The sequence below is a fragment of the Phoenix dactylifera genome, chromosome 5 (genome assembly GCF_009389715.1).
Source record: "Phoenix dactylifera cultivar Barhee BC4 chromosome 5, palm_55x_up_171113_PBpolish2nd_filt_p, whole genome shotgun sequence".
Classification (NCBI taxonomy): Eukaryota; Viridiplantae; Streptophyta; class Magnoliopsida; order Arecales; family Arecaceae; genus Phoenix; species Phoenix dactylifera.
Window position 1 is genome coordinate 12305887 of NC_052396.1, and position 12031 is coordinate 12317917.

At 38.9% G+C, this 12031-nt stretch overlaps 1 protein-coding gene across 1 annotated transcript; it reads left to right on the top strand.

Moving 5' to 3' along the window:
* The first annotated feature begins 709 nt into the window (after window positions 1-709).
* On the top strand, window positions 710-3190 carry LOC103721461 (probable glucuronosyltransferase Os03g0107900). The gene is made up of 3 exons (XM_008811685.4): window positions 710-1644; window positions 1730-1971; window positions 2430-3190. The coding sequence occupies exons 1-3, from the start codon at window positions 985-987 to the stop codon at window positions 2911-2913; spliced, it is 1386 nt and encodes a 461-aa protein (XP_008809907.2). The 5' UTR covers window positions 710-984; the 3' UTR covers window positions 2914-3190.
* The last annotated feature ends 8841 nt before the right edge of the window (window positions 3191-12031 follow it).

The window sequence follows — 12031 nt, forward strand, 5'->3', positions numbered from 1 at the left end:
TATAACCAGCGAGGACGGCAGGGGCGAGCCGAAGGCTCGATGGCTGGTAGGCTGGCAGCCGTGGAGATCGTCGTTATCCATGCAAGGTAAGTTGTCGCGAATAAGGGACATGGTGTAGATCACTTCACGGCGGTGGCGGGAGGCGTGGCATGGTGCTCATGGCCGTCGATCATCTCGCAGTTGACGAGGCAGATGATTGGGCAGATGCGCTTACCACCGCCGCGGGCGTAGCACATTGAGCTACTCGGCGGCGTTGAGGGCCCAATTCACGGCGGTGGCATTCTGGAGCATGTAGCCCTTGAAGTTGATCTCCACAGACGCCACCGCGGAGGAGGAGGCAGCGTTGACCTCCATGATCGCCGCCCAGGCAGGGTGGCCGCGGACGGACGGCTATCTAAGGGCAGCGGCGGAGGCGGAGGCGGGCGGGGGTGGGAAAGATGGGGAGAGGAAGGACGAGGAGGAGAGGGCGGACACGTCGGCCTAGGAGCCCAACCGGGTTACGTGAACGGTGTCCGAGAGCGGTGGCGTTGGGGGAACCCGGCATTGAATATCAACAGGAGAAAAAAAAATAAAACAACAGTGAATATCACATCCAGCCCACAGCCATTGACCAGTCCTAGGACCCACTGATAAGTATGTGACAACTAAAAGAACTTTGAAACTTCACCTAAATTAATTAGAAAAATAGTCCAATAATAGAGAAAGTTCCACTCCCCTTCATTTCACCTTCTTCCCCTTCCTCGCCCTCTGGATTTTGGTAAGCTCCAGCTCAAAATATCCAGACGCATCGCACCAACCGGACCCCATAAATGAAGTGAAAAGAAAACAACGCCCCACTTCTCCACCAACCCCTCTTACATCTCTCTCTCTCCCCTAATAATTCTCTTCTAATTCCCTTCACCACCACTCCACCTCCTACTCCCTCCGAAAACACCACCCCACCCTCCTCCAAGTCCCCCCAAACTCCCTCCCTTTTAACCTCCCATGCCGGAGCTCAGAGCTTCTCACCATCACTCCAGAAGCTATTTTTCCTCCTATTCCCCCTCCCCTCACATGAAGCTCCTCCCCAGAAGAACACACCTCCACCACCCCCACCACCACTACGAGAAAGCCCTCTGCCTCAAGAAGTACTCCAAATGGCTCCTCTGGCTCGGTCTCTCCATCTACCTCTTCTCCTCCTCCTCTTCCACTCTCTTCCCTCGCCCCACCCCGACTTCCCTCCCCAAAACCACCCTCCCCCTCAAAACCACCCCTCGCGCTCTCATCGAAGCTCGAAATACTTCAACTTGTCCTCCCTTCAAGATCTATGTCTATGATCTTCCCTCCAGGTATAATAGAGACTGGCTTGCCGACCGGCGGTGCGAGACCCATTTGTTCGCGGCAGAGGTGGCGCTCCACGAGGCGTTCCTCGACTCCCCCCGCCGCGCTCTCGACCCCAACGATGCCGATTTCTTCTTCGTCCCCGTTTATGTCTCTTGTAATTTTAGCACTCCGAATGGATTCCCTTCGCTTGGCCACGCCCGCCCCCTCCTCGCCTCTGCCGTGGAGCTTATCTCCTCCCAGCTCCCCTTCTGGAACCGCTCCCGCGGCCGCGACCACCTCTTCGTCGCCTCCCATGACTACGGCGCCTGCTTCCACGCCATGGTATTATTCTTCCCTTTTCCCACCTTATTTTAAATAATTAAATTTGATTTTTAGTGATTCTTATTCTGGTGGTTAAAAAAAATAGGAGGATAGGGCGATACGGAATGGGATCCCGGAGTTCTTGAAGGAGTCCGTCATATTGCAGGCGTTTGGCATGCGGACAACGCACGTGTGCCAGGAGGTGGAGCACGTGCAGATACCTCCGTACGTGCCGCCGGATATTGAACGGTGGCCAGCGTCGGAGACGGTGAAGAGGGACATCTGGGTGTTCTTCCGGGGGAAGATGGAGGTCCATCCCAAGAACATCAGCGGCCGGTTCTACGGCAGGTAAGCGGTGACGTTTACTTATCCTACTCCGTATAATTTTTATCGATTAATTAGAGCCGGAAGAAGTAGTGGAATTCTTCAGGACGGCCGTCGTCTCCAATTCTCAATGTTTCCTTGAGGATAAATTAGAATTCAGAAATAGTTTGCTGTTAAACAACAGAACAGTTTTCATATAACCGAAATAGCAGATATCGTTTCCTTTTTTTCATTTCCTATTTGTGGAATAAAATGATTCTTAATATTAATTTACTTAGAATTGTAAAATATATTTTTTTATTGGAAAGAAGAGGTTTGAGCTCGTAACGCTGTTATAACGATGAATAAAGGGATTTTTTTTTTTCGAATTGTAAAAGATGACATCATCAAATAGCAGCTAGATTTTTGTTGAGGTTAACAATGGCGCTTGAAAACGTAGTCGTTCGACGGAGAAAGTAACGATGTGTCATTTCGTGGTGCAGGAGGGTGAGAACCGAGATATGGCATCGCTACGGCAACAACCCTCGGTTTTATCTCCGGCGAAAGCGGTTCGCCGGCTACCAGTCGGAGATCGCGCGGTCGGTGTTCTGCCTGTGCCCCCTCGGGTGGGCCCCGTGGAGCCCACGCCTAGTGGAGGCGGTGGCGCTGGGCTGCGTCCCCGTCATCATCGCGGATGGAATTCGCCTCCCGTTCCCTGAGGCGGTCCGGTGGCAGGAGATCTCCCTCACGGTGGCGGAGCGAGACGTCGGCAATCTGGAGCCCATTCTGGACCACGTGGCGGCCACCAACCTCTCCGCGATCCAGCGCAACCTGTGGGACACGGCCAAGCGGCGTGCGCTGCTCTTCCACCGTCGGATCGAGGAGGGCGACGCCACGTGGCAAGTGCTGAAGGAGCTCGAGGGGAAGCTAGATCGGTCCTGGCGGTGGGGGCAGGATCAGCAGTTGCGGGTGGCCTCGTGGAGTTAGAAACTTGGGGGCGCTTTTCCCGACGTGCTGGCTGTGGGTTCGGGGACAGCTGGCGGTTCGGAGCGGTGGCTGGAGGGGAGGGTGGTGGGACCCACTGAATTATTGCTGGTTCGGTGAGCTGGCACTCCTGATTGGTACGATCAGAGAGACTGTACAGGGACCACGAGAAAATAGACATTATTTTGTATTTTTTCCACAGAGAGAAGAATAAATAAGTAAATAAATAGATAAATAAATAAATAGAGGTATGGTTTTCTCATTTGGTGGATTAACATTTAATAATGGGAAATGTTTGGTTGGATGACGATACTAAAGTGCTGGAGAGTGGGTTTGTAAAAGTGGACAGGGATATAATAATAATAAATTAATTTGATATAAATATAAAAATGTGGCAAGTGTTTTTTTTTTTGTGATAAAACAATAGTGAAAAAAATTATGAGTTGAATTAGATGCACCAACTCAAAAATAGATATCCAACCATAAAATTTTTGGTTAAACCAATAACAGCGACCAATTTAACCAGCAACATTTACAACTATGCATGAGCATATATATTATTTATTTATTTATTTATTTCTCTCTTTTTGTACTTATGTTTGTGCATATTATTGATTTGTAGCAGGTAGATCTAATTTAACTAATAATTTTTTTAAAATTAAATTATTTTTATATTATATTTTTTATTTAATATTTCTTGGTGCTTTTATGAGGGGAACTTGAATCATCTTTGTAACGGCTGAGGAGGGAAGAATGGCCCTCAGCGATTGTTTAATTAGACATTTGAACTCTTTTTTAAACAAAAATTATATGCGCCTTCTGCATCCTACGTACTATACTCTGTATGTTTGGCTGCATCTTTACATTTGGAAAATTTGATTAAATAAATAATAACAGTAGTAAACTTGAATAAATTAAGCAGATAATAAAACATTCTTGGAACTCATAAATAATTTAATAATTTTAAATGGTATTAAGTAAAATATTTAGCATTTTGTTCCGTTAAGCATTAGAGCCGGCTTTGCTTGTAATGAGTGGATCTCTGGGCTGCTGCGAGTTGGATTTGAGCTGCCATTCATGGAGAAATCTGCAGTATGTGGGGAACGTGGGATCTTCGCTACACCCCCTTTCTTGAGTGCGGGGCGGCGTCCACCTACCAAAAGACAAACGCATCATCCACCGAACTATAAGAAGTGCATGGCGTGATCAAACTAAGCTCATCATACCCACCTGTTGAAAGACTGCCAAGTAGGGGGCCATTTATTTAAGGTTATCTCTGTCCCAAAGCGATAAAGAGGCAAGTTTTTGCAGATCTACTGGCCCATCAAAAGAACCTATCGAGCTTTCTGAAGAAATTCCGTATAGGTTTGGAGCTTTTCGTTTTGATGAGGTTTTGGATCGAATTCCTAAGGCTAAGAATTGGATTCAAAAATAATGTAGCACGATAGGTTGGGGTCGTATCTTTCGCACTGAAGAAGGATTCATCTTTCTTTGCAGAAATCCAGTGTTGGATTGCATAATAGCCACTTTGAGATCTTCGTAGATGAATTAAGTTTGAAGTATTTTGAGATCTATGTAGGATGAGATTCAACTATTGACGCTTTGAAAAAAAAAATCAATCATTTTTTCGCTAACCTCTATGTTAACTACTGTGCTGTATAGCATGTTCGACCTTCTTTGGTCTTATATCCGAGGCAACCCCCCACCAACTTAAAAGTGATATTTAAAAGTCTCTTTGGCATTACTTTTTTTATTATTTCCAAAAAATCTAAAAAGAAAGTTGAACTTGAGTTGACAGACATGTTCCATGAAACCTTTTTGTTTTTCAAGTTATTTGCAAATCTCTAAGAACTTTTGATGGCAAAGTTTTGTAGCTTCAAGAAAAGGGTGAAATTAAAGGCATTGGAATAAGTCCTATGTGGAGATGATGTCAATCTCCATGTGGTTTTTCGTTAATTTGTAGAGAAACAAAATCTGAAACAATCGTCACAGGTATGATTAAAGTAGAAAAATAAAAAATAATTTTTATTTCTAAAAATCTGAAACAATCGTCACAGGTATGATTAAAGTAGGATATAGATATCATGGAATTCAGGTGTCGGATTCTTTGTCGAATAATACCTAAAAAGTTCACGTGGACCACAGCCATCATGCTTCACGGGCGAAGGGGACGGCTATGCTTTCCAATTAAAGTGGCAAGAAAGCATCCCTTTTATACGTGCTAGCGTCCGGTTCTTCCCCTTGGGCCTTGGGAAGGACAGCTTTTTTTTTTTTCTTTTTTGGTATAGCTCATGTCAAACGAGCATGAGCGCTACTCTCAGCAAAAATGATATAAAGATAACGGAGCAACTACAGTCTCAGTCCATAACATTTCTCTGAAATGATGAGTAGCAAAAGAGGCAGTTCAATTTGCAGCCTTGTTTGTCTCCTGAAATATATGGACAACCTGAATTGAACGGCAACCAGACATCTATGTTCCTAAGTACAGGGTGGCCATCCCTCCGACGACGGATTGTGTTGTCTTCTTTAATTTGGCAGAGGAAAAATGGATTCTATAGGGGGCAAAAGATTTTTAATATATTTGGTGATAATATACGGACTAATGTTTCGCAAATGGGAAGCAGGTGAAGAAAGCTGTGATTATCCGTAGTGATTATCCATAAAAGCATTTCTAATATGCTATAGGTTTTATGCCAGGCAAAGATAAACTCGATGGTTTTTGGATCATTTGTATTATGCCATTATAACAATTTTTATATTGAGCAAATAACCAGATGGAGAATTTAAATGTTTATATTTTTTTATAAAATAATAAATTGTAGCCCGATGATCTCAAACTTAAACTTTATTCATTTTTAATTAGGTTTTCAGACCAGACTGATATAAATTTTGATATTTTCTATACTCAGACCTGCTCTGATTAGAAGGGAGAGAGTGCCAACTGGTCAAGTTAGTAAAGTCTTTAGAAATGGTGCTAGAGACTTTGATTTATGGCTCATGTTCCCTAAAGCTTTTGGTCTCCATGAATTATCAACAAATATAAAATAATTATATTCTCCTTTTGTATCAATTCCCTTGAAAGTTTTATACAAAAATATATCTTTAAGTACAAATAAATGCTAAAAATGATTTCAGGATATTAATGTAAAAAGATAATGGAGGCATTTTGTATTAAATCATTGTTTATAAATATCATTAAAAAAAATCTAATGCGATGAGTATTGTTAAGAAAACATAATGAACTGAGAGCCATATATATATATATAGACACACAAATAATGATGTTCGAGGTGCAAATATGCAATAAATCATATTTGTATGGTCATATATATATTTGTATGATCATATATTTTTGGGTAAGATTGCTTCCTTGCTCATCCGGCTCTTTGTCGTCTTCTTTTCTGCATTTACTACATAAATGAAACAGGTAAATCATGCTCATGAACTCGTAAAAGATGGAAGTTAAGATATTTTCAAAGTTTATGGTGACATTAATATGCTCATGAACTCCAAAATCCAAAAGGTAACAGTTGACAGGTGGGATGCCTGTAAGAGCAAAGCATGTGAAGAATTTTTTTAATTAGTGAATTTTGTATAAAAATCCATCTAATTATTGATTTAGGAAAGAAAAAATCAAATTAATTTTGTAGAATGATATATATTTAAGGATTCTGAATGATTTTCTTTAAGTTTATATATTTTATTACATATTTAGCAAGACTCCCACTCTTACCAAATTAAAAGCAAGAGTTCCACATGTTCATGAACTCTCATATTGTCAAGGAGTGTAATTAGTAGATGGAATTTTCAGAAAAGAGAAAGTGGTGCTTGGGAACCTGCATCATAAGTTTCTCTTTTCTAATATTCCTTAAACTAATTAATTTTTAAGAATTTAGCAATATTTTTTTCTTTGTTATCCATGCATCTTACGTGCACTATACATCATACACGTATTTTGAATATTCAATATTATACTATTTAATTAACGTCCACCTCACACTTAGATCCAAGAGTAAAATTGTCCGGAAACTCCGATTCCATATCATTAGGCCAAAAATATCTTTCCTTGCAAATCAACAAATTAGGTGGAATTTTATGTAAAATCTTTTTTTATTATTTACCTTTTGACCTTCATTCCTCCCTTTCTCTATCTTTGTTTCGTCCAGTCTCTTATGTTTTATATGTTAACAGCACCAAAAGTTAAGGTGGCAATGCTTAACCATTGAATCTATTGAAGTTGTTTCAACCTACTCTAGATCAAGTAGATTACCTATCTAATAAAATAACCTACCCTGAATTTGGATTTTTAAACTATTTAATAAATAGATCGAGTTCGGATTGAAATTTTTTTGGATCTAACATGTATCCCACCTAATCCATATCTTATCTAACCTACCTTGTCCAAATTTTGGCTGCTACATCCATCTTTGCTGTTGCCTTTGCCCTTCACTGCAGCTCAAAAAGGTAACACCCTCCTTATGTTGGAGAGTGACTGCTGAGCTCTACAGGCCTGCTGTTACAGGGTTCAACTGGGATTTTCTCACCAGAATTTTGGCTACTTTAATCACGATTGAGATTAATACATGTTTTTTTTTTGGGAAAAACATGCTATGCCCGTTATAAGGAAACTAATTCAACTAGGTCAACTGTTATTCAAAATATGCGCACCATGTCTAAATAAGTAGCACCATATCCAAGATAATGTCCAAAAAATGCGCCATCTCTAAAGAAAGCAGAAACAATCTTTGAACCTGATACTAAGTTCTTTTCCAGAGGGAGAGTCCAATTTAGTGCATACCTAAACGACCATCAAAATGAAGCACAGGGATCAACTGTAGTCTAGCCTACACCAGAAAGCTGTCAAAATACAACATTAAGTGATTCCTTAACCATATCCCAACATGTCAGTTACTTTCAAGGTTCAGGTTTCATCTGTCACATTATGGTTTAGATTATAAAATATTCAAGGCTTTGTTCCTTTTTTCTTCTGAAATTTGGATTTCCTCTTCAACTTTATCATTTCTGCGTCCTTGACGTTTCATGTTGCATAAGGAGATCATGGCTCAGGGGGGGACTGTAAGGATATTATGGGGGTAAAGAATGGCTTGAGTTCTGGTTTCAGTTTTAGCTAAAACTGCTCGGAAACTAGGGGTCAGTTTTGGGGTCTCGACTGAAACTATTTGAGGGTCAAATTTGTTACATACTAGTTGTTTCCGCTAAGTTTTTATTCCTTAAATTTTAGGGAGTATTTTCTTTATATTAAAATTAGATTTGGTGAATCTTGGAAGATATTTGAAAACATTCTGATGTCAACTACCTAAAACATTTAGAAAAAAGTAATTTTTTTGACAAAGATTCGACTAACCTAGAATCCAAAATAAAAACATTTAAATTGTAAGTTATATTGACTTTAAATTAGAAAATGATATATTACATTCTGAACACAATTTTTTTCGTATACATATTTAAAAAAAAATCAAAAGGTCATTTACTTTACTTTTTTTCATTTTGTCTATTTTTCTAATTATAGTTCATTTTTTTATTTTCAACCAAAATTGCTGAAATTAGAACTGGGACAACCAAACCATCAAAACTACTGAAGAAAAAACTCATCAAAACCGCTGGGGTCTATAAACCCCAGGTAACAACCTCCGATAAGGTTGTCAATTGAAGGCAAACATTCAACCCACTCTTATATTTTCTCTCCAACCTCTTAACAATTTTGACCAAAGCTTCTCTTGTTTGTTTAATGATTAAAAAACTCTACCACTAGTATTCTTGTAAGGTAGCTGAATATAACATAGAGTCTATCTTAAGTAATTTAATCATTAAGGCTACCATGTAGTAAATGGCCTCACTTAAAATTAGAAGAATACAAGTTGTCTCAGACTAGAGAAGTCTTGCTCCAGGTTTTCGCCCCTAGGAAAACAAAAAATCATTTCTCAAAGGCTCACCACCATGCATGTATGTATGTTCAAAGAACCACCCCCGTTTTATAACTTCAAACTGGTTTTTATGAGAGTGCAAGCCCAGCCAAAAACCAACCCTCCCTGCTAAATCAAATTATACAAATAAGCAAGATGAACGAAAACAATTCTACAGATTTGAAAATAAAATCCAAGACCTTTAGAAACTCTGATGACTATAATACTATATTTCTTTAGTAGGGAAGTGCTGCTCCAGGTTTTCACCCCCAGGAAAGCATAAAATCATCTTTTAAAAGCTCACCACTATATATATGTATGTTCAAAGAACTCAAACTTGTTTTTATGGAAGTGTAGACTCAGCCCAAGAAAAACGAGGAAAATGGTGTACCAAACAGAACAACGAATGACAACTCCTGTAAGGATTTCAAAATCAGATCCTAGACCATAAGAAACTCTGATGACTATAATGCCTGCACAAAATAAAACTTCCATCTCGAACCCTGAATGAAAGGACTTCTAACAAGTGGTTCTCACTGGTTTTTCATCACTTTCTATCCTTACCTCAAACCTATCCTCCACAATTAATCTTCCACTTTGACTTGCATTAACCAATCTTAGCAACACTTTTTATCCTCGTATTCACACCAAGTCTAAAGCACTTGTTTACTCTAAAATCTCCTTTGTATCTGCATGATTAATCACACTCAAACAACATTTTCTTCAATATGTTACCTATTTCTACTAATCATTTCAGAAGCCTGCTTGCTCCCTGTAAAATTTATACAGCTATCTAACAGAAACATATCCTTTCTTCACATGACAAATCCTCTCTATCCAAATCCTCATGCATCTACTTGATATACAAGTTCCTGGTTCACAAACAAATTCCCTTGTGTACTATGATCCTTTACCAGTACTTCAATATTAGTAACGAAGATTGAACTTTTGCCACTGCAGAAGCATGGACCTCAAGAAAAGACCACCAGATAAAGCAATACGGCTCTGACTAAAGTCATAGTTAACAGGAAAGAATTTAATCTTCCATTTGTCAGTACCTTAACACAGCTTTCCACAAAGTGATGCGCTCTTGATTTCTCAACATTAAATATCAGATGGAAAAATAGCAAATTTTCCCAAGATCACAGGAAAGTAGATGAATCAGTAGCATCTTTCAGTTGCCTAGATAAAATAATGAGAAAAGGTAAAAGAACGCAGATAGCATATGTGAGGGGGATGAAAGCTTTTTGCCAATGATCTCAACCCCTTCTCGAGCAGGACCACATGCACGTCGTGAAAGTTTTTAAGCTTTCAAATAAAATCTGGAAAAATTAAAAAAAATTGTTTAAATTCTAACACTATCTACAATAGGTTGATAGAAATATACTGCCAATGCCTGAAAAATTAAAAAAAATTGTTTAAATTCTAACACTATCTACAATAGGTTGATAGAAATATACTGCCAATGCCTGAAAGGACAAATAAGGCTCTCTCACTTTAGTACTCTTTTTTAAGAACCTCCTCAAACACCCCTCAACCCAGACAAAACTATTACCCAACTAAAAGGGGCGTGCCTAATGGATATACAAATGATGCAAATTTCACAGAAAAGGTATTCCTCCATTTAATTCACTGCTCAATGCAACCTTTTCTTACAATAACTAATCTCATATACTCCAAGTTCATATTACCATAGGATTCATCAAGGTCAATTTTGAAGACAAGTTCAGTTTTTCTTTTAAGGAAAATTGCGGAACTTCTCCCTATCAAGATGACCTACAACTTTCTCATACCTCTAACCCTACTCAAAAATACCTCAATCAAATTCATCACTTTATACATAAGGTGCAGCATTTCATCCTTATTGAGATAAAGCAATAGAAGTAGCATATATCCATAAGAATTATTCTTCTATGAAAGATAAAAAATTACATAATCTCATAATATCAACTCACAATATGCTAAAACTTTTGAAATATGAATACAAGGGAACTGGTCAGATCCTGTACCTTTTCTACCTATAGTTCACATACCACTTCGAATGGCTATCTCCTTACAATTCTTCATCAACTCTTCTTACTTCTATGTGAATCTATAGATGCAATCAGAGTCTCAAATAAGGACTCACCCCATGTCCATTTCATGCTAGTCCTTTTTTACCATTGCTTCTTTTTCTCCCATTTTGCCATTCTGTAAAAAATTGTGTTTTATCACCATCTAGGAATCATCCTTAATCTTCTCTAAATGCCTCATATTCAACATTTTGCATGAACAAGTGAGAAATAAACAACGGAATTAGTGAGAAGGCATTAAAACAATGAGGAAGCCTTTCTAGTAGCTAAACTTATATAGTTCCTTCTAAGTAGTTAGAGCCCAAACTTCTCAGACAACCTAAAATAGATGCACCATTGATGATATGATCTTGTTTACCTCTGGAGAGGATTGCATGATATGCAAACTCAAGATCCAAACTCGATCCTTCAAAGAGGCAAACCACTTCCAAAAACATTCAACCGAGCTTTATTCCCTCTTTCTTGATGATTTAAAGAAATTCCATAAGTTTTGGCCTTGATTACGCTTACCATCAGTGTTACATGACAATAATATCATGAATGATCAACCATGCAACAAAAGGATATGATCTGTGGAGTAACATATGTAATCATGTTTTTCTTTGTTATCCAGATGCACATTCATATTCAACGATTGTCAATGTATTTTTAAATTTTCAAATTATTCATGACCAAAGGAATATTTATGTTTCATCTCATTAAATTTTACACCGTGCAACAAACTAGCTGAAACACTTTTAAATCAACATTATTGAGGGACATAAACCTGTGTCACGGGAGGTATCAAGAAGCCCAAATCTCAAAAGAAAGCATGTGATAGGAGAATACATTACACGGCTACTAGCACTAACAGTTAACCGTCAATCAAAGAAGGAAAATGACAAGCATTGATGTTTATTGAATTTCTACATTCCTATCAAAGGAACTCCAGCCAACAAAGTTGTCTAAAATATCATAAAGTTCATGCTTCTCTCAAGAATAATACACATCAGAAACACACACTTGGAATTCAGCATTGAACCTCTGCTTATTAGTCGAATTCACATTCCAACCAGACGAAAAACACAAACATCCCACGAAAAAGAATAATAAATATATGCAAAACAAGATATCCCACAAACTCTG

What these genes read in the sequence shown, in the direction of transcription:
- LOC103721461 (XM_008811685.4), top strand. Translation starts at nt 985, where the DNA reads ATGCCGGAGCTCAGAGCTTCTCACCATCACTCCAGAAGCTATTTTTCC. An exon ending in GCGCCTGCTTCCACGCCATG is followed by an intron (nt 1,645 to 1,729) that starts GTATTATTCTTC and finishes TAAAAAAAATAG; the next exon opens with GAGGATAGGGCGATACGGAA. An exon ending in AGCGGCCGGTTCTACGGCAG is followed by an intron (nt 1,972 to 2,429) that starts GTAAGCGGTGAC and finishes TTCGTGGTGCAG; the next exon opens with GAGGGTGAGAACCGAGATAT.